General features: G+C 53.9%; 7 protein-coding genes across 7 annotated transcripts; 5 read left to right on the forward strand and 2 right to left on the reverse strand.

Moving 5' to 3' along the window:
* Positions 1–548: 548 nt before the first annotated feature.
* CkaCkLH20_01763 (vitamin H transporter) lies at positions 549–2,637 on the forward strand (the record flags this gene model as incomplete). Its single annotated transcript, XM_038884482.1, has 10 exons — positions 549–749; positions 799–835; positions 884–968; positions 1,020–1,301; positions 1,365–1,478; positions 1,531–1,749; positions 1,803–2,059; positions 2,128–2,243; positions 2,300–2,360; positions 2,426–2,637. 10 exons carry the CDS (start codon positions 549–551, stop codon positions 2,635–2,637), a joined length of 1,584 nt encoding a protein of 527 aa, XP_038750182.1.
* A 2,270-nt stretch (positions 2,638–4,907) lies between these two features.
* CkaCkLH20_01764 (MmgE/PrpD family protein) lies at positions 4,908–7,344 on the forward strand (the record flags this gene model as incomplete). Its single annotated transcript, XM_038884483.1, has 4 exons — positions 4,908–6,236; positions 6,834–6,885; positions 6,937–7,165; positions 7,221–7,344. 4 exons carry the CDS (start codon positions 4,908–4,910, stop codon positions 7,342–7,344), a joined length of 1,734 nt encoding a protein of 577 aa, XP_038750183.1.
* Positions 7,345–7,650: 306 nt separating this feature from the next.
* Positions 7,651–8,460, reverse strand: CkaCkLH20_01765 (short-chain dehydrogenase reductase sdr; the record flags this gene model as incomplete). Its single annotated transcript, XM_038884484.1, has 1 exon — positions 7,651–8,460. The coding sequence occupies one exon, from the start codon at positions 8,458–8,460 to the stop codon at positions 7,651–7,653; it is 810 nt and encodes a 269-aa protein (XP_038750184.1).
* Positions 8,461–8,902: 442 nt separating this feature from the next.
* On the forward strand, positions 8,903–10,856 carry CkaCkLH20_01766 (putative dehydratase; the record flags this gene model as incomplete). The annotated part of the gene is made up of 3 exons (XM_038884485.1): positions 8,903–9,341; positions 9,518–9,603; positions 9,654–10,856. 3 exons carry the CDS (start codon positions 8,903–8,905, stop codon positions 10,854–10,856), a joined length of 1,728 nt encoding a protein of 575 aa, XP_038750185.1.
* An 80-nt stretch (positions 10,857–10,936) lies between these two features.
* CkaCkLH20_01767 (uncharacterized protein) lies at positions 10,937–13,346 on the reverse strand (the record flags this gene model as incomplete). The annotated part of the gene is made up of 5 exons (XM_038884486.1): positions 10,937–11,932; positions 11,984–12,203; positions 12,342–13,034; positions 13,152–13,182; positions 13,235–13,346. 5 exons carry the CDS (start codon positions 13,344–13,346, stop codon positions 10,937–10,939), a joined length of 2,052 nt encoding a protein of 683 aa, XP_038750186.1.
* A 425-nt stretch (positions 13,347–13,771) lies between these two features.
* CkaCkLH20_01768 (malate/L-lactate dehydrogenase) lies at positions 13,772–14,836 on the forward strand (the record flags this gene model as incomplete). The annotated part of the gene is made up of 1 exon (XM_038884487.1): positions 13,772–14,836. The coding sequence occupies one exon, from the start codon at positions 13,772–13,774 to the stop codon at positions 14,834–14,836; it is 1,065 nt and encodes a 354-aa protein (XP_038750187.1).
* Positions 14,837–16,069: 1,233 nt separating this feature from the next.
* CkaCkLH20_01769 (uncharacterized protein) lies at positions 16,070–16,711 on the forward strand (the record flags this gene model as incomplete). The annotated part of the gene is made up of 1 exon (XM_038884488.1): positions 16,070–16,711. One exon carries the CDS (start codon positions 16,070–16,072, stop codon positions 16,709–16,711), a length of 642 nt encoding a protein of 213 aa, XP_038750188.1.
* Positions 16,712–16,927: the final 216 nt, after the last annotated feature.

Raw genomic sequence — 16,927 nt, forward strand, 5'->3', positions numbered from 1 at the left:
ACGATACACGGCCCGTCGGAACTTCGGCAGCAAAAGTCTCGAATCCCTTTGGTCGGGTGACGGTCGATCTCTCGGTCCAAGACTTTGGCGATATGGTTGGCTGACCCTATGTCATCTCGAGCACAATGGTCGGGGTAAACATGCCCCGTCACGCCGAGGACATTCCTCCGAAATGAGCGCCGTCCTATCGCGACGATCTTCCCCGGTTCTCCACACCCCGCGGCCGGGGTTCGTTGCTTTGTCCAGAGGAGCGATATGCGGGGGAATTAGCGAGAAAAGGTGAGCTTGCATGCAGCATGGGGTGTTTGTTTGCTCTATCTCGCGGTCTGGAGATGCCAACGGACTACTCCATTGCTACCTTACTGACGCAAGGCTGCTTTGGGGGGGCATGAGGATGGTTTGATTGATATAAAGGATGGTGTTGCATCGTCCCGAAACTTCACTCGAGAAGTCTGAACACCACCAACTCCTCTTCGGAACTCAACCCCTTCGATTGAGGCCTTCAATTGAGGGACATCGAAGCGCGAGATCACACGAAAGCCGCCGACATGGGAGACCGCGTCAGTCTCGACAGGACCGCCGGCGCCGCGGAGCCGGTCCCGATCACGAAGCCGCTTGACGATGACGCACCTGTGGTGAGCTCTTCGACGGGCAAGCCACAGACGAGATCGCTATGGGTGGCGTGGCTGTACATCTTCGACTGGTACCCTAGTCACTACTCGAAGGAGGAGAAGAAACTGCTTCGAAAGGTTGGCTCACGCGCCTTCTTGGTTCTCTCTGACTGCTAACAGTCGTTAGTTGGACTCTGTGCTGCTCAGCCTTTGCTGCTTGATGTGTAAGTCGCAAGTAGCCGCGTTCAAAGTATCTTGACTAACGAGACAAGTCTTTCTGAAATGGCTCGATTCTGCCAACATCAACCACGCCTACGTCTCCGGTATGAAGGAGGAACTTAACCTCAAAGGGAACCAGTAAGTTCTCATGAAGTCTTTCCCACACTTCAGTGCTCACCTTGCCATCAGATACTCTCTATTCGGCACCTTCTACAACATTGGTTACCTCATCTTCGAGATTCCCTCCATGATGATCATCTCTCGCCCCAAGATCACGCGCTACTACCTCCCGACCATGGAATGCCTTTGGTCTATTGTCACCTTCACCCAGTGCCGCCTGCGCAACGAATATGACATTTACGGCATCCGATTTCTCTTGGGTGTATTGGAAACCCCTGCTGCTACGGGAGCGATTTACCTGTTGACATCTTGGTACCGCGGTGACGAGCTCTTCAAGCGTGCGGGAGTGTGGTAGGTCTCGCATCCGATGGCACCCAACAACGTGATGGTTTTCTAACCGTTTTTCTCTCACAGGTATGTCTCGAGTAACGTCGGTGCGATGTTTGGAGGGTACCTTCAGGCGGCGGCATACAACAACCTCAACGGCGTTAGTGGAATGGCCGGCTGGCGCTGGCTATTCATCATTGAGTATGGTTACACGCAGACCTTGCATGATTTCGCAGCTAATCCGGGTTGTCAGTGGTATCATCAGTCTGCCCATCTCGATTGCCGGTTACTTCCTCTTCCCTGGTCTGCCAACAAGTCCCAAAGTCTGGTGGCTCACCGAGGCCGAACAAAAGCTTGCGCAGGCTCGGATGAGAGACGATGGAGTCAAGGAGAGCAAGAAGATCGGCAAGAGAATGCTCAAGCGCGTGTTCACCCACTGGCACTTCTACATCGCCGTCTTCACTTACATCTTGTAAGTCCTGCCTGGTTTGGAGAGTCATAAGCGATGGCGCTGACTTTGAATAGCTTCCAGTGCACTTCTTACGTCTCGGGGCAGATGGCTCTCTGGCTCAAGCATGAGGCAGACCTCAACGGCACCTGGACCGTCGCCCAGATTAACACGATTCCCACCGGTGTGCAGGCCATTGCAATCGTGGCGGGTGTCACGGCCACTTCGCTGTGCATGATCTACCCCATCTGGTGTGTCATGTGCGTAGTGGCTGCGATTCTCTTCTTTGCCAACGTTTGCCTCTTGATCTGGGATATCCCTACTGGTTTGCACTGTAAGTTTTCGTGTATCTCTCAAACAAGTGAGTGTGAAGCACTGTTACTGACTTCAGCCTCTTCGCAGTTGCCGTCTACTACATGCTTGGACTCACCAGCTGTGTAACGCCGATCCTGTTTCCATGGGTGAACATGGTCATGAAAGATGACAACGAGGCCAGAGCCTTCACAACCGGAGCCATGGTAAGTATTGCTAGCAACACAGACAACACACGCGGTCTTTTCTCACTGTTTTCTAGATGACATGCGGCTGGATCTTCTTCAGCTTCTACCCCATCACCGTTTTCCCTGTCGTCGAAGGTAAGTCCATCGAAAAGCAACATTTGAGAGTACTTGGGACACCGTTTCTGACGAGATGCGAACAGCCCCCAAGTGGCGCAAAGGATTCACCGTCAACACCGTCTTCGTGGCAACCTGGTGGATTCTCTTCATGCTTGGCCAGTATCTATGGAGGCGCGACATCAAGCTCGGAAAGTACAAGACGACTACCGAGACCAGCAGTGTTCAGGAGATGAAGAAAGACGACGACGATATGACGCATGTTGAGGTCTCTAGTGAGAAGGAAACTAGGGTTTAAACGGGTTGTCTGGTCTGAGTGCATCTTCTTGGATGGTTTGGAGAGCTGGCGCAGGCTTGCAAGCGCAATATAAACTGCTGTTAGGAACTAGTTTGGAGAGTTGCGGATAGACTTGTTGGAGTCGTCAAGTAACCCTTCCGCAATCTGACTACATGGGACCTCTGCAAATCAACATAATGTGGATACACCCAATTGAACCATTGAAATCCCTCAAAATAGCCAGCAATTGTCATCTACCACTAGTCAATAAACTGGGTATAACCGAGTCTCTCGGGTTACGGGTACAGTCGAAAGTCGGCCGCTGCCGACCGGTGAACCCGTCGCATGAAGAAAATGAGTCCGGGGTCCCGCACTCCGCGGAGGCCGCATCATTCATGCGGGCCTTCGACTTGAGAATCCGAACACATCGCCGACTGTACAGAGTAACTTCATGTTATTTACATGTTGTCCAAGACATTTGCACTTTATTTCAGTTACGGCTTACGATATTCGGAACAACAGCGAAAAAGTCAAGGGGGGAGATAAGCTCAATCTTCCCCATAAGCAGCAGTGGAGTCGCGAGGCCTGGTGCTAACAGGCGGGGATTGTAAGAGAGAGCCGGCTGGTCTACTTCCATGCTACAGACCATGCAACTTGAAGTGGGTTACTAGGGTGTTGATGGAGACCTGTCAGACTCGAACCATATAGGGGAGGATTCATTTCCTGGTCACCGTCTCACATTCGTATGGACTTTCAGCTCGGTGCACTGAACACATGTTCGCAGGGCCGCGTGGGCCCCCATGACGCTCGCTTGGCTAACGAGTTGAAAAAGTTCAATATTCCCGCGTCGGAGTCTGAGCCCATTCGATGTTCCCTTCGGTGCAGATTCAACAAGTATCAAATCCGGTTGCGTGCATTGCATCTCGGTCCCTCGGAGCTTCCAAAATGCATCAACCCCTGAAGCTTATCCGCATCCACTCCGAAGATCAACTACAACAACTTGGAGACCTGGGCTCCAGGATATTCTTCGACGACGCAATTTTTGAATGGTTCTGCCCCGACCGCCACGAGCTTCCCGACGAGTTCAGAGACCTTTGGCGTCTGCTTCTCAGAGGCGAGTTCTCCGAGCCGGGAACGGTTATTCTAGCTGCTTGCAAAGAAAGTTCCGACGATCTACGTAATGCTCTGGGCTTCTGCATATGGAGACGCCATGGAAAATCAGACACAGCCCGAAGCTGGCAGGGGGATAGTCTGAAGAAAAGTAGGCTCCTACTATCACCAGCAGCTCCAACTCATCGCCAAATGCTGACAATTTGCAAATAGAATTCATGCGAATCAGTCTTATACTGCAGTATGCATACCGCATAGTCTCTGGGCATTTGTCTCTTTGGAGGGTTTATGACCTGCTGTCATCAAAACACGATGTTGAGAAGGTTTATCCCACAGAACGATGGCGTCTCAGTTGGCTGGCTGTATCTCCTGAATTCCAAAGATGTGGGGTGGGAAAGAGAATGTTGCAATGGGGACTCGAACGAAGCGAGGAAGAGGGCGTTCCTGCAGTGCTGGAATCCAGCAAACCCGGAAGAGGGTTGTATGCAAAGGCTGGATTTGAGGAGATAGGATGGATGAAGTTTGATGGAGGCAAGCAGCAGCAACCAATAATGCTCCGACAAGCGCGCGAGGATAAGAAGGTGGTTTGATGCCTGGGATTACTAATAATGTAATTTTTCATTACTGCAGTCATGGCATTATACGAAGTATCATCCTTAACACTCCATTTTGGCTTACAACAATATAGATGACATGTTTTCAACGCAGAACCTACTCGTCTTCCTCCAGTTCAACACACGAACTGAACATGCATTTATCTCTGATATGCTTAGCTAAGAACTGGTTATTACGCCCTAGAATGATTTGGCTCAAGACTAGCTTCCACGTTGCCGCTTTCCCGGCACCATGCGGAAATAACATGAGCCCCAAATAACACTGGATGAACGGTCTGTCTTTGACCTCCATTTTACCCCGCCATCTCCGGCATTTCCATTAGTGATCGTCGTTTGCCACATGTAACCTGCCTCTTGATTGCTAGAGTGGTTTGATCTCCGCTTACCATTGACATTTACTGACTGCCGAAAATCCCGCCCGCCTGGTTAACTTCACGTCACCTTTCGGACATTGGCCGACTGACATTTCAGAAGAAAGAAGAACCGTCTTCTGGCCTTGAAATGCAGGAGCCTCCCCACGTTAGTGATGGGGACGCGAACAGCGGGCAGTCTCCTCAAGCATCCACCATGGCCACTCTTCAGTTAGCCACATGGGCAACTAACCTCACTTACGCCAACCTCTCAACGGGAGTAGTTGATGCTGCTGTCAAGAGTCTTTATAATTGGGCCGGCTGTGCCATTGGAGGTTACGTTCAGGATGCGCCCCAGATTGCGCAGAACACCACTCTCGCCGCTTTCAGCGGCCCTCCCACATCGAGTATCCTCGGCGCAAACGATTTCATTAGCTCTGGGTATGCGGATGCTCAGACGGCGGCGTTGATCAACGGCATCGCATCACATGTCGACGACTACGACGATACGCACCTCGAAACCATCATTCATCCTGCCGGGCCTGTGGCTAGCGCGCTGTTTGCTGTCGCTGAGTGGAAGGCTCCCGTTTCAGGCCACGACTTCATCACCGCGTTTGTCGCCGGTGTCGAAGCAGAATGTAAGCTGGGTCTGTCGGTCTATCCTGAACATTACAATGTGGGATGGCACATCACCAGCACCACGGGCTCGATTGGCGCAGCAGTAGCAGTCAGCAAGCTTCTTGGATCCGCTACTGTTACCATGCAAAACGCCATTGGAATAGCGGCGACGCAAGTTGTCGGCATGCAAGAGTACTTCGGGTCAGACACAAAGTCTTTCCATGTCGGACGGGCAGCGCAAGGCGGCATGCTCGCTGCGCTCCTTGCCAAGAACAACTACACCAGCTCTCTTCAGGGCCTTGAGGCCAAGTTTGGGTGGTTGCACGTCGTTAGCACGCGAGAAAACGCGACGGCATACTTCGGGCAGCTGGGTCAGATCTGGGAGATCGAGAAGAACACGTTCAAACCCTTCCCTTGTGGGATCGTCATGCACCCATCCATCGATGCTGCCATACAGCTGCATAATCAGACTATCCAAGAAGGCAAATCTCTCTCCGACATAGACACCGTCGAGTTACGCGTCAACCCTCAAGTCCTCATCCTAACAGGCAAGACGGATCCACAGACAGGCCTCGAGGGCAAGTTCAGCATCTACCATGCCACAGCCGTGGGCCTCATCTACGGTGAAGCTACGCCTAAGGAGTTCACAGATGCGGTGGTAAAGAATGAGACGGTGGTCGACATGCGGAAGAAGGTCAACGTGACGACTGATGCGAGCGTGGATAATGCGCAAGGGTACATGACGGTCAGCTTCAAAGACGGTACCAAACTCGAAAAGCACGTCGTGAACGCGATCGGGAGCCGGGAGAACCCACTTACAGTGGATGATTTGAAGAAGAAGTTCATGGACCAAGTCACGATGGCCATCGGTCAGGAGAGGGCCACGAAAGCGTACGATGCGTTCACTAATATTGGTAACCTGACCGATGTAGGAAAACTGCGCGGGATGTTTTGAGTAGCTCGGGGTTATGATAACTTCTACAAACAAATTCCATGAGTAACTTGAAGCTGATTGGGTCCGAATGTCATATATGTATAAACGGGCAGGCTGTGTACGTAAAGTAGCAGACCCAAGACAGCACAAATCCTCCTAAAGCAAACCCGGCCCGTCAGTCTTTGACCATATCCGCCGAAAATAAACGGATAAGCTCGCCCGGTTTCCGGGAGTTCAACCACGTTCCAACACGGCTTATGCCCGGTCGTGGGTCCGCCGGGAAGATCAATCGGCGCCGACGCTCCACTCGCCGAACCGGCGGGATGTTGCTGAGTGGTGCCGATAGCGGGGCATTGGGACGGCCAATGGGTGGAGGGACAATTTCCGATAGTTGGACGGACTGTGTGACCGTGTAAGTGGCACGCGGGGTTTGTCCGCCTCTCTATCCCCACAAGTCATTTCGAGCAACTTCAACGAAAAGTCCGAGTCAAGAGTAAAATGGGATATGCGTCTTCTCTAGTTGTGTTTTCTGAGTCTGAAGTCTTTCGAAGTCGGTCATTATCTGCAATTTTTGCCCTCCTGCCAGCTTAGTACGCACTCTTCAGAGCTAAGAAATCACTCAACATGACTGTCGTTCACATCGGTAAGAACCTCAAGACTACCTCACAAAACTTCCAGCACTGACACAGTTCAGTCCTCTTCAAGTTCCGCCCGGACGTGACGGACGAGCACAAGGCAACCTTCGTCAAGGAACTCAAGACCCTCAAGACTCTCCCCTGCGTCAAGGCACAGAGACTCGTCGTCGGCGGCCCGTCCATCACGGATCCCATCGAGCGCAGCAAAGGCTACCACTTTGCGCTCCTGAGCTTCCACCAAGACCGCAAAGCTCTGGAAGAGTACCAGGCCAGCGCGGAACATCACAGGTGAGAGCTAATGTTGAGATCTGAGACTGAAAATGTGGCTGACTGGGTTCTGGAGGGTTACAAGCACGTATCTCTGGCCGTTTAAGGAGGACGTCACGAGGTTTGACTTTGAAGTCGATCAGGAAGATGAGCATATGTGGGATTTTGTTGCCAAGGGCATGGTGAATGGTGCTGCGTGATTCTGAGTTCTTTGGCACATTGATTCCCGATACCCAGGATTGTCTCGATGCGTGTTGTAGACAGCGTAGGAGAAATAAATGACAGAGTTGTAACCAATTTCCCAAGCATCCTCTATCAAATTCCACACTCAAAAGAATACGGGGTTAAGATGTGCTCTACTTCGCTCTGGAATTGAAAGAAACGTTAGATGAGCGTTTCTTTTTTTCAAAAAGATGTCTTTTAAGCCGATGTTCATGAGTAAGTTGTAACAGCACAATAGTAACTCGACACCTCGAAGGAAGAGTGTTTCCTTTTGTATTTCGGTTCTAAGTACGCCCCGTCGACGAAGTAATCCCCCCATCAACCACAATCTTCTGCCCCGTGATATACCTCGCCTCATCCGAGACGAGAAACGCCGCCGCATTCGCGACATCCCACGCGTCCCCCATCCTCCCCATCGGCACCTGCTCGTCCCTCATCCGCTTAAACGCCTCGTACCCCCCCTCCACCGGAAACCGCGACGCCAGCACCCTCGTGTACGGCGTCTCCATCAGCCCCGGGACCACCGTGTTCAGCCGCACCCCCCTCGGCGCGTACACCACCGCCGTCGCCTTCACGAACTGCATGATCGCCGCCTTGGTCGTGTTGTACGCCACCTGCGGCTTGCCGATGTACCGCAGCCCCGCGATGCTCGAGATGCAGACCACGCTGCCACCGCTATCCTGCGCCTCCATCACGGGGAGAACGTGGTGGCACGCCAGGTACACCGTCTTGAGGTTCAGCTCGACCTGCGCGTCCCACGTCGCCTCGGACATGGTCGCGGGACACCCCGGCTGGGACTGGCCGACGTTGGCGAGGAGGATGTCTATCCGGCCGTGTTTGGAAAGACAGGCGTCCACGAGGGCTTTGACGGACTCGGAGGAGGTGGCGTCCGTCGCGACCACGTCGCAGACGCCGCCGATCTCCTCGATGGCGGCCCTGGTCTTGGCGGTGGACTCGACGGTGCGGTTGCCGCCGAAGATGAGGGCGCCTTGTTTCGCGAACGTGACGGCGCAGGCGGCGCCGATGCCCCAGCCTTCTGAGCCTGTTTGGCCGAGTCCGATGACCAGGGCGACTTTGCCCTTGAGGTCGAGCATGGTGGTTGGTGTAAGTGGTGACGGAAAAGGGGCGGAAAAGACGGGTCTTGGCCGGTGCCGGGCGATAGTGGTTAATCACGACGCAGATAAATAAGAGTGCCTTCAGCGGGCTCCTTGAAGTAAAAGATTCATGTTATATACGAGTATCAACTCGAATTTAGGCCTCTCAGACACCTCCGTTGACGTTTCAAACCCTCCCGCAGTGTATCTGGTGAAAGGTTGCCGCAATCTACCAGAGAACGGAGAAAGTCCGTCCCTCACGGACCGGAGCCCCGACGCCATCGGCCGTCCTATTGCCGGCGCGATCACGACATGCGGAGTCCCCGCACCTCCAACGGCACTCGGATAAGGGCCTCCCAGCCAACCATAAAAGAAGGAATACTAATACCCGGCATTGCGTGATCGAACTCACTAACACTCAAGATAACATTAACACGCAAAAATGGCCGAACAAAAAGCACCAACAAAACCAGAAAAGAAGCCGGTGACGGGCGACTACGACCTCTCAACGCCCATCGACCCCAACTCCACGGGCCTGCGCCAGGGCCTGACGTCCTACGGCGACGCGCACTTCTCGCTCTTCCTGCGCAAGGTCTTCATCAAGGCCCTGGGATACAGCGAGGACGCGCTCTCGCGGCCCATCGTCGGCATCGTCAACACGTACTCGAGCTTCAACCCGTGCCACGCCAACGTGCCGCAGCTGATCGAGGCCGTGAAGCGCGGGGTGCAGCTCAACGGCGGGCTGGCGATCGACTTCCCCACCATCAGCATCGCCGAGAGCTTTGCGTCGCCGACGAGCATGTATCTGAGGAATTTGATGAGCATGGACACGGAGGAGATGATCAAGGCGCAGCCGTGCGATGCTGTTGTTCTCATTGGAGGTAAGAATGTTGCTGGTGAGAGGTGAGTGTATGAGCTGATGCGTGAGTAGGATGTGATAAGACGACTCCAGCTCAGCTGATGGGCGGTGTTTCTGCAAATAAGCCAATTTTGCATCTAGTTACAGGCCCGATGATGCCTGGTAGCCACAAAGGGGTGAGAATTGGTGCCTGTACAGACTGCCGCAACAACTGGGCGGCATACAGAGCCGGAAAGATCGACATTGAAGACATCTCAGCCATCAATGATGAGCTTGCGCCGACAGTGAGTATCAATCGCTGCAGTTAACTCAGATGATTTCTGACATTTCCAAGGGAGGAACATGCGGCGTCATGGGAACAGCCTCGACAATGGCCTGTATCCTAGTCGGCTTAGGCATGATGCCCTTCGCAGGCGCAACAGCCCCAGCCGTATCCTCAGCGCGCCTCCGCATCGCCGAGCAGACCGGCGGCCTCGCCGTGGCCCTGCACCAGAAGCGTCTCAAGCCCCAGGAGCTCCTCACCCGCGAGTCGTTCCTGAACGCCATCACCGTCCTTCAGGCCATCGGCGGCTCGACCAACGCCGTCGTGCACCTCCTCGCCATCATCGGGCGCCACCCTACCGTGGCCGGGACCATCACCCTCGACACCATCGACGAGATCGGGCGCAAGACGCCGCTGATCGTCGACCTGAAGCCTAGCGGCGACAACTACATGACCGACTTCCATAACTCGGGCGGCATGCTGGCTTTGTTGCACGAGATTAAGCCGCTTTTGTACCTGGACGCGATGACGGTAACGGGGAAGACGCTGGGCGAGGAGTTGGCGACGACACCGTTTATTCCTGTTCCGAGGGATAGCTTGGTGAATTGTCTGCAGCCATTTAACGAGCCGCTGTATCCGGCTTCCGCTCTGGCTGTTCTCCGTGGAAACATTGCTCCCGGCGGTGCTGTGATCAAGCAGAGCGCTTCAAAGTACCGCCACCTCTTGAAGCATTCTGGCCCCGCGGTCGTCTTTGCTGGGTCTGCGGACCTTGCCCTCCGGATCGACGACCCAGATCTGCAGGTCACGCCTGATAGTGTTCTTGTATTGCAAAACATCGGCCCCGTGGGAAACCCAGGAATGCCAGAGGCGGGACTAATTCCCATTCCCCGAAAGCTTGCGGCTCAAGGAGTGCAAGACATGCTGCGCTTGTCGGATGGTAGAATGAGCGGTACTGCGGGCGGAACTATCGTGCTACACATCTCGCCGGAAGCTGCAGACCCAGAGTCGGTGTTGGGTATCGTAAGAGACGGAGATATCATCACCTTTGACGCAGAGAAACGAGTCATCAAGGTTGAAATCTCAGACGAGGAGATTCGCCGGAGGATAGACGAGAAGCTTCAAGCTTTGGAGAAGGAGGAGGCTAATGGCGGCAGCAAGGCGCCGTGGATGGCAAAGAAACGTATTAGGGGCTACCGAGGTCTGTACCTGCGCGAAGTCAATCAGGCCGAGGGCGGAGCGGACTTTGATTTCCTTACAGCGCATGGTCCATCATAAGTTTGAATAGATTTTATTATAATAGCTGTACCAAAACATCTTCATCTTACACACTGGACCAGCTGTTCTGACCGATTCTCTCAAGTAAAGTTTGGGTATGTGGGTATGAAATCGTCAAAAAGACCGCGCATTATGGTATCCAAATTTGATGCTTCACCCATTTGAAACTGGTCTCCAAAAGACGTGTTGGCGAGGAAAGATTCGAAAGGATCTTGGGGCAGAAAAGCCTCCGAACCATTGGCTGTCATCGCAGCCATGGTCATAGGGTGGGAAAGGCCTTCAGAGAACCCAATCCTGGATGTGTTTGCACCGTTTAATCCAGCATCATACGGGTTGATTGGCTGAGTCTGGTTCGGGTCCAGTCGTGATGATCGCCGTTGAGTTTGGACGTCCATGGATGCAGGCTGACTGGTGACATCTTTCATCCAACGGACAGTAGCCCGGATCATGTCGTCAAGGACATCCCGGCAACGCTTCGCACCAGACCAATGCTCGCCCGTTGCCGCCAACACTCCCAATCCGGCGCCGAAATCAGACATCAGAGAGTCCAGCGCTGTTTGCCGTGCAATCTCGGGCACCATCTTGATGCAGTAGAGCATGGTGATAATGCTCGAAACAACGGAATGCGGCGTGTTCCAGGCGTGCATCAGAAGGTTCTGCTTGTACATCTGATCCAGAAGACGAATGCTTTGGCAAGCAGCATCGAAGCATTTCTTCAGTGATTCGGGTGACGGGTTAGGTATCGCCGGGCTGGGCCGTAATAGAAGCATCCGCAGGCCGTGATATCGGGTCCGACAGACCATGTAAATGTACTCCATGCCGGCTATTTGAGGTATTGCGGCATACCATTCGTCAAGTTGTTGAAGCATCCCATGTTGCCATTCGTGGATATCGATGACTGCTGGGTAAGCATATCGCGGGGTGTCGCGAACAATGCTATTGGCAACATATTTGAACTCGGAGTTCAGCTTTGCGAGGCGAAACAGATGTATTGAGAAAGCCATGCGTCCTGAGGGTAGGGCATTAGGTAGCTGCGAGAAGCCCTGTAGGGCCATGTCATCAATGTTTTGCGGAAGCTGATCGTGTCAGTCTACGACCTTCGGCATTCGTTCTTCATAGGGACTCACTCGAAGATCACAGGCTTCATCGCGCAGCCCGATAGGCCGCCCCATCATGGTGGCAATCATCCGGTCAAGGGTAAGAACAACCCAAAAGATCCGCGTCCGCATTTCTTGCTCCAAGAGAGAGATACCTGCGTTCGTGTTGATGTCGCGCTGAAGTCCGAGGTCAAGGACTGCAGCGATGCACTGATAGTTGAGGTACCAAACGTCCAAACGCATGCAAGCGCTGTGCATGGTGAATATCGTCAGCAGCAAAAGACATTGCAAGCCACGGATGGAGTTTTCAACGTTGATACGATCAAAATACTGCAGTGCCGACAGGCAATACGACTCCCCTGAGAGACGTGCCCTCGTCCGCCGAGACAGCACAGTAGCTCCTAGCGCGAGGACCATGAAGATTTGGAAGGCGCCGATAGGGCCATGATCTGCCTCTAACCCGTTCTCGTAGACTTGGTCTAGCAGCATCATGAAAGTTGGTTGATGCAGGATGGGATACTGCACGTTGATGACATCGAAGTACATCTCCGCCAGCTGCCGTGCCTGCTCCTTCCCCGGCAACGGCAGCGGACCCTGCATGGCCTCGACCAGGGCTGTCGGAAACGGGCTGTTCTGCGCTGGTGTCTTGGACGGCCATGCCGACTGGTCTTCTTGGCGAGTAGAGTTCAGCATCAGGCGAGCCAGGAAGTACCCGCTGGAGGGCCCAATGTACTTGGGGTCTTGATTGCTGCCTAGGGATACCATCCCGATTTCATGCGATATGGCGTTGCTGCCTGAAGGGTCAATCACCCGTGTTTCTGGGCGGGTTGGTTGAGGATTTGACGCAGGCTCTGCGGAAACGGACTGCTGAGGTCTCGATCCATCGACCTCTTGTTGTCCCGGATGGTCTTCCGGTTGAACGCTGCCCTCGTCGATCGTTGACTCGCCGATGAATGTCTCATCCCCATCGACATCTATGTCGAAGTCGCCAGGCGGTCCTTGGGCTAGATCGACGTCTGGACATCTTTCTCGGACGATACTCTCCAGCCATCTGATGCGATCTTTCAGATTCGATATTTGCCTTGATTCTCGTCAGCAACGCCGGCATTGGTGGGGCCGACGGACAACGCTTACGCTCTTGGCAGGTCTCGGAGCCGGACACTCTCGCCATCGGTACAAGCAACGGAGGCTTTCTTACAGTTGTTGCATGCCGGTAATTGACCGTCGCACTGCGCCCAATCAGCATTCGGTCCATGAGACACGGCCGGAGGCTACACTTACACGGATCTTCCGCCTCTGGCAGCGGGCGCACGCCAAACGCAGCCGGGCCGTCCTCCGTGGCTGCCGGCTTGACGGTCGAGACGGTGTCGAGTCGGGCATATTCCGGGCGCATCGATGAGCGCACGAAGTCCGGTGACTCAGAATTCGAAAACGATTGATACGGATCGATGCTGGATGATGAAGGAATTCGGGAAATGTCCGATGTGGGACGAAGAAGGGAAGTTGAAAAGGGCAGGGGAATTGAAGGGCGCGGGGAAACCCCGCAGCAAGAGCTTTGTTGGGCTCGGGGTATTCCCGCACAGTCGAAAGAACTCAACGGAACTGTACACTTGAGCATCGTCGAAAGGAAGACTCTTTAGATGCCATTACCTGGAAGTCATTATCTTTTCGATCCCATAATTGCTACATTCTCAATCAGACAAAAGTTTTACAAGAAAAGATCCTGAAAGCTTGCCATCGAACGCCGCAACTTTCAACCCTTGACGACATCCAAAATCTTCACCGAACCAGACACACAGTGTCTTCAAGCCAGAGAAAATGGCAGACTCATCAGAACCCAAAATCCACGTCTCGGCCTCCGAGGCAAGACGCCTCGTTGAAGACATCCTCAAGGGCAACGGCGTGTCCCCCGAAGACGCCGCCACGGTCGCCCGCTGCCTCGTGGCCGCCGACCTCCGCGGCGTCGACACCCACGGCATGAACCGCATCCCGTCCTACATGGAGCGGATCCGCCAGGGCGTCCTCGCCGCCGACGCCAAGCCGGAGATGGTCCAGGTCACCCCGGCCGTGGCCCAGGTCGACGCCCACAACGGCTTCGGCTTCGTCGCCGCGGAGATGGGCATGGCCGCTGCCGTTGAGTCCGCGAAGGTCTTCGGCATCGGCATGGCCAGCGTCAAGCACTCGAACCACTTCGGCATGAGCGCCTGGCTCGTCCAGCAGGCCATCGACGCGGGCATGATGAGTCTCGTGTTTACGAACTCGAGCCCCGCGTTGCCGGTCTGGGGAGGCAAGAGCAAGCTCATGGGCGTCTCGCCGATTGCGTGCGGTGCACCTGGAAAGGAGAAGCCTTTTATTCTCGACATGGCCCCGTCGGTGGCGGCCCGGGGCAAGATTTACAAGGCGAAGAGACGTGGAGAGAAGATTCCCCTGGACTGGGCTCTTGATGCCGAAGGTCGCCCGACAGATGACCCCGCCGCTGCGCTCGGTGGTGTCATGCTTCCTATGGGAGGTCCCAAGGGGTCGGCTCTGTCCATCATGATGGACGTGTTTTCGGGTGTGCTGTCTGGCTCTGCGTTCGCCGGGCACGTAACGAATCCGTATGATCCGTCGAAGCCTGCGGATGTCGGTCACTTCCTGGTCGCCATCAAACCCGATCTGTTCATGAGCTTGGAGGACTTCCGGGAGAGAATGGACTACCTGTACCAACGCGTTGTTGGCTCTGACAAGGCGGCTGGGGTTGAACGCATCTACTTCCCGGGAGAGATCGAGCAATTAAATCAGCAGGAGAGAGAGAAGACCGGTATTCCTCTTGTACAGGCCGAGGTGGATGCCCTGAATGAAGAAGCTAAGCGGGTTGGCGCTCAACCACTATCGCCAATCTGAGTATCATAAATGTTTTCTTGTAACGAGTCCTTCTAGCACATGACGGATGTCGCAATATAACCACCGTGTAGTTTTAACAGAGATGACAACCGCACACAGTCGAGTCTCTCAGAGAAGAGAGGCTTGGACGATACATCTGGGAAGTAGAAACTTTGGTCACAGAGATGGTGTAAGGACTAAGCTCGCCTGAGACGCACCCGCGAGGAAAGGACTGGCACAAAGAACATCGTTTGTTGGAGATCCGGGCAACAGAGGCAGATTTTGATCATGTTCCATCCTGGTTTCTAGCATTGATTCCCACGAGGGGTGTCCCAACGTCGTAGAGAGCTGTCCCAGTTATGCAATCTGAAGGGGAAGAGAGGCAATTGCCAAGCGGGGAAACAACGGCTGGTAGAGAAGCCGTGGTACGGAGGATAGGTGCCTTCACGGATTCTTTCCCATTAGACGCCGGTGTTCTTGCATGATTTATACGACGCAGGCGCCGGTGCTCCATCCTGGCTGGTTACTGCCGTATCTATCTTCATGACTGCAGGAACAGTCCGGCACCTCAGCCTGTGGATTTGGCGAATTTCTCCTGCAGCTCGAGAAATGAAAAGCTGGTAATGGACGCTCTTTGGAAGTTGTCAGGCCGTCACCATTGCTTGAGGGTGTCACCGAATACCTTAGGAAGGTACCAGGGTAAGGTAGGTGTGATGCCTTCCTTCCATCTTGTGAACATGGAAACCAATGGAATCAGGTAAAAAAGTTTCCAGGAAGTAACTAGGTATCAGAAAATTCTGACCTCGGCCTTTCCTTCCAGATGTGTGGAAGGATCACCCAAGTAACCCATAGAATCATGGCAGTTGCGCCAGTTGAGGTAGCAACACCAAGACGACTCCTGCCCTTCGTGGTGATATCGGTAGCCACGCCTTCCGAGAAGTTGACGCTCCTTCACATCTGGGAAGGAAGTCTTTGGAAATTGGGCAGGAGGCACGTCTTCGCCGAGGGCAAGAGCTGGTGGTCTCTTGGGAAGCGTGTCCCCTTCAACCTATTTAACTCCCTCCTCGCTCCCAGAATCCCATTCCAACTTCAACCTCAACAACATCCAAACAACGAGGCACCATCATCACAACCAGTATTCCCACCCAAGCATCTCACGTTTTGTCTTTCATCACCCTGCTTCTTTGGAACTACAAACTTCCTCCTCATTCTTCCAAACCCAAGACACTTCTCAACGCACGATACAACGACACCATGCACTTCCCAGTCGCTCTCTCACTCTTGGTCATCTCGGCCTCCACTGCCATCACAGCAGCCCCCTCGGACTCAACCTTCACTTCAGTCTCCGGTGGTCTTGGTTCACCTCCTACAGAGAAGGATTGCTGGTTCACTTTGGAAGCCTTCGACCACAGCGAAGGCCAAGGCAACTTCACAACGGTCACGCAAAGCGACGATGGCACTCTCCTCCTTGGAGGCGGTTCTCCGGTGGCCAAACTCGGAAGAAAGAAGAACAGCATGCCTAATATCCCCTCGCTCACCTTGTGGGACGACAAGTCCCGAAAGTGCCACAACTCGGGCGGTCGTGGAAAGCAATTGACATGCAACAAAAACCACAAGGGCGACAGGGAATATCTCATCAAGCAGGCCGTTGTCAGAAATGGAACGTCTGAATGGAGCGTGCCGATCCTCGTTGGAAAGAATTCCGAGACAAACCACTTTTACGACTGCCCGATCCCAGGCATCCCAGGAGTACGCCAGATTTTCGAAAAGTCCGACCACTTTCTTTGCAAGCCGGTTGTTCTTGTCCCGAGGCCGCGCGAAAGCTCGACGCCCTGCGCTTGCAAAAAGGTTGGCATTTTCGAGCCGAAGAGAGAGACGCAACAGGTTTTCGTCTGAGCAACCGTGGGATGACAAAGGTCAGAGGAAACGGAGAAAATGGAGATGGGAGGAAATGAAGAACAGGGAATGAGGGCAGCAGTATCACTACATACATGAATACCAGAATCGATTACTCTTTTCAAAAGGTGCTTGAATTCGATGTGGCCACTAGATAAGGTACTTGTTCCCGTGGTTCTTGGGGCCCCTGACCGCTGTTGTCAGGGCTCATTGCGA

Source organism: Colletotrichum karsti (assembly GCF_011947395.1).
Source record: "Colletotrichum karsti strain CkLH20 chromosome Unknown Scaffold4, whole genome shotgun sequence".
NCBI classification, from domain to species: domain Eukaryota; kingdom Fungi; phylum Ascomycota; class Sordariomycetes; order Glomerellales; family Glomerellaceae; genus Colletotrichum; species Colletotrichum karsti.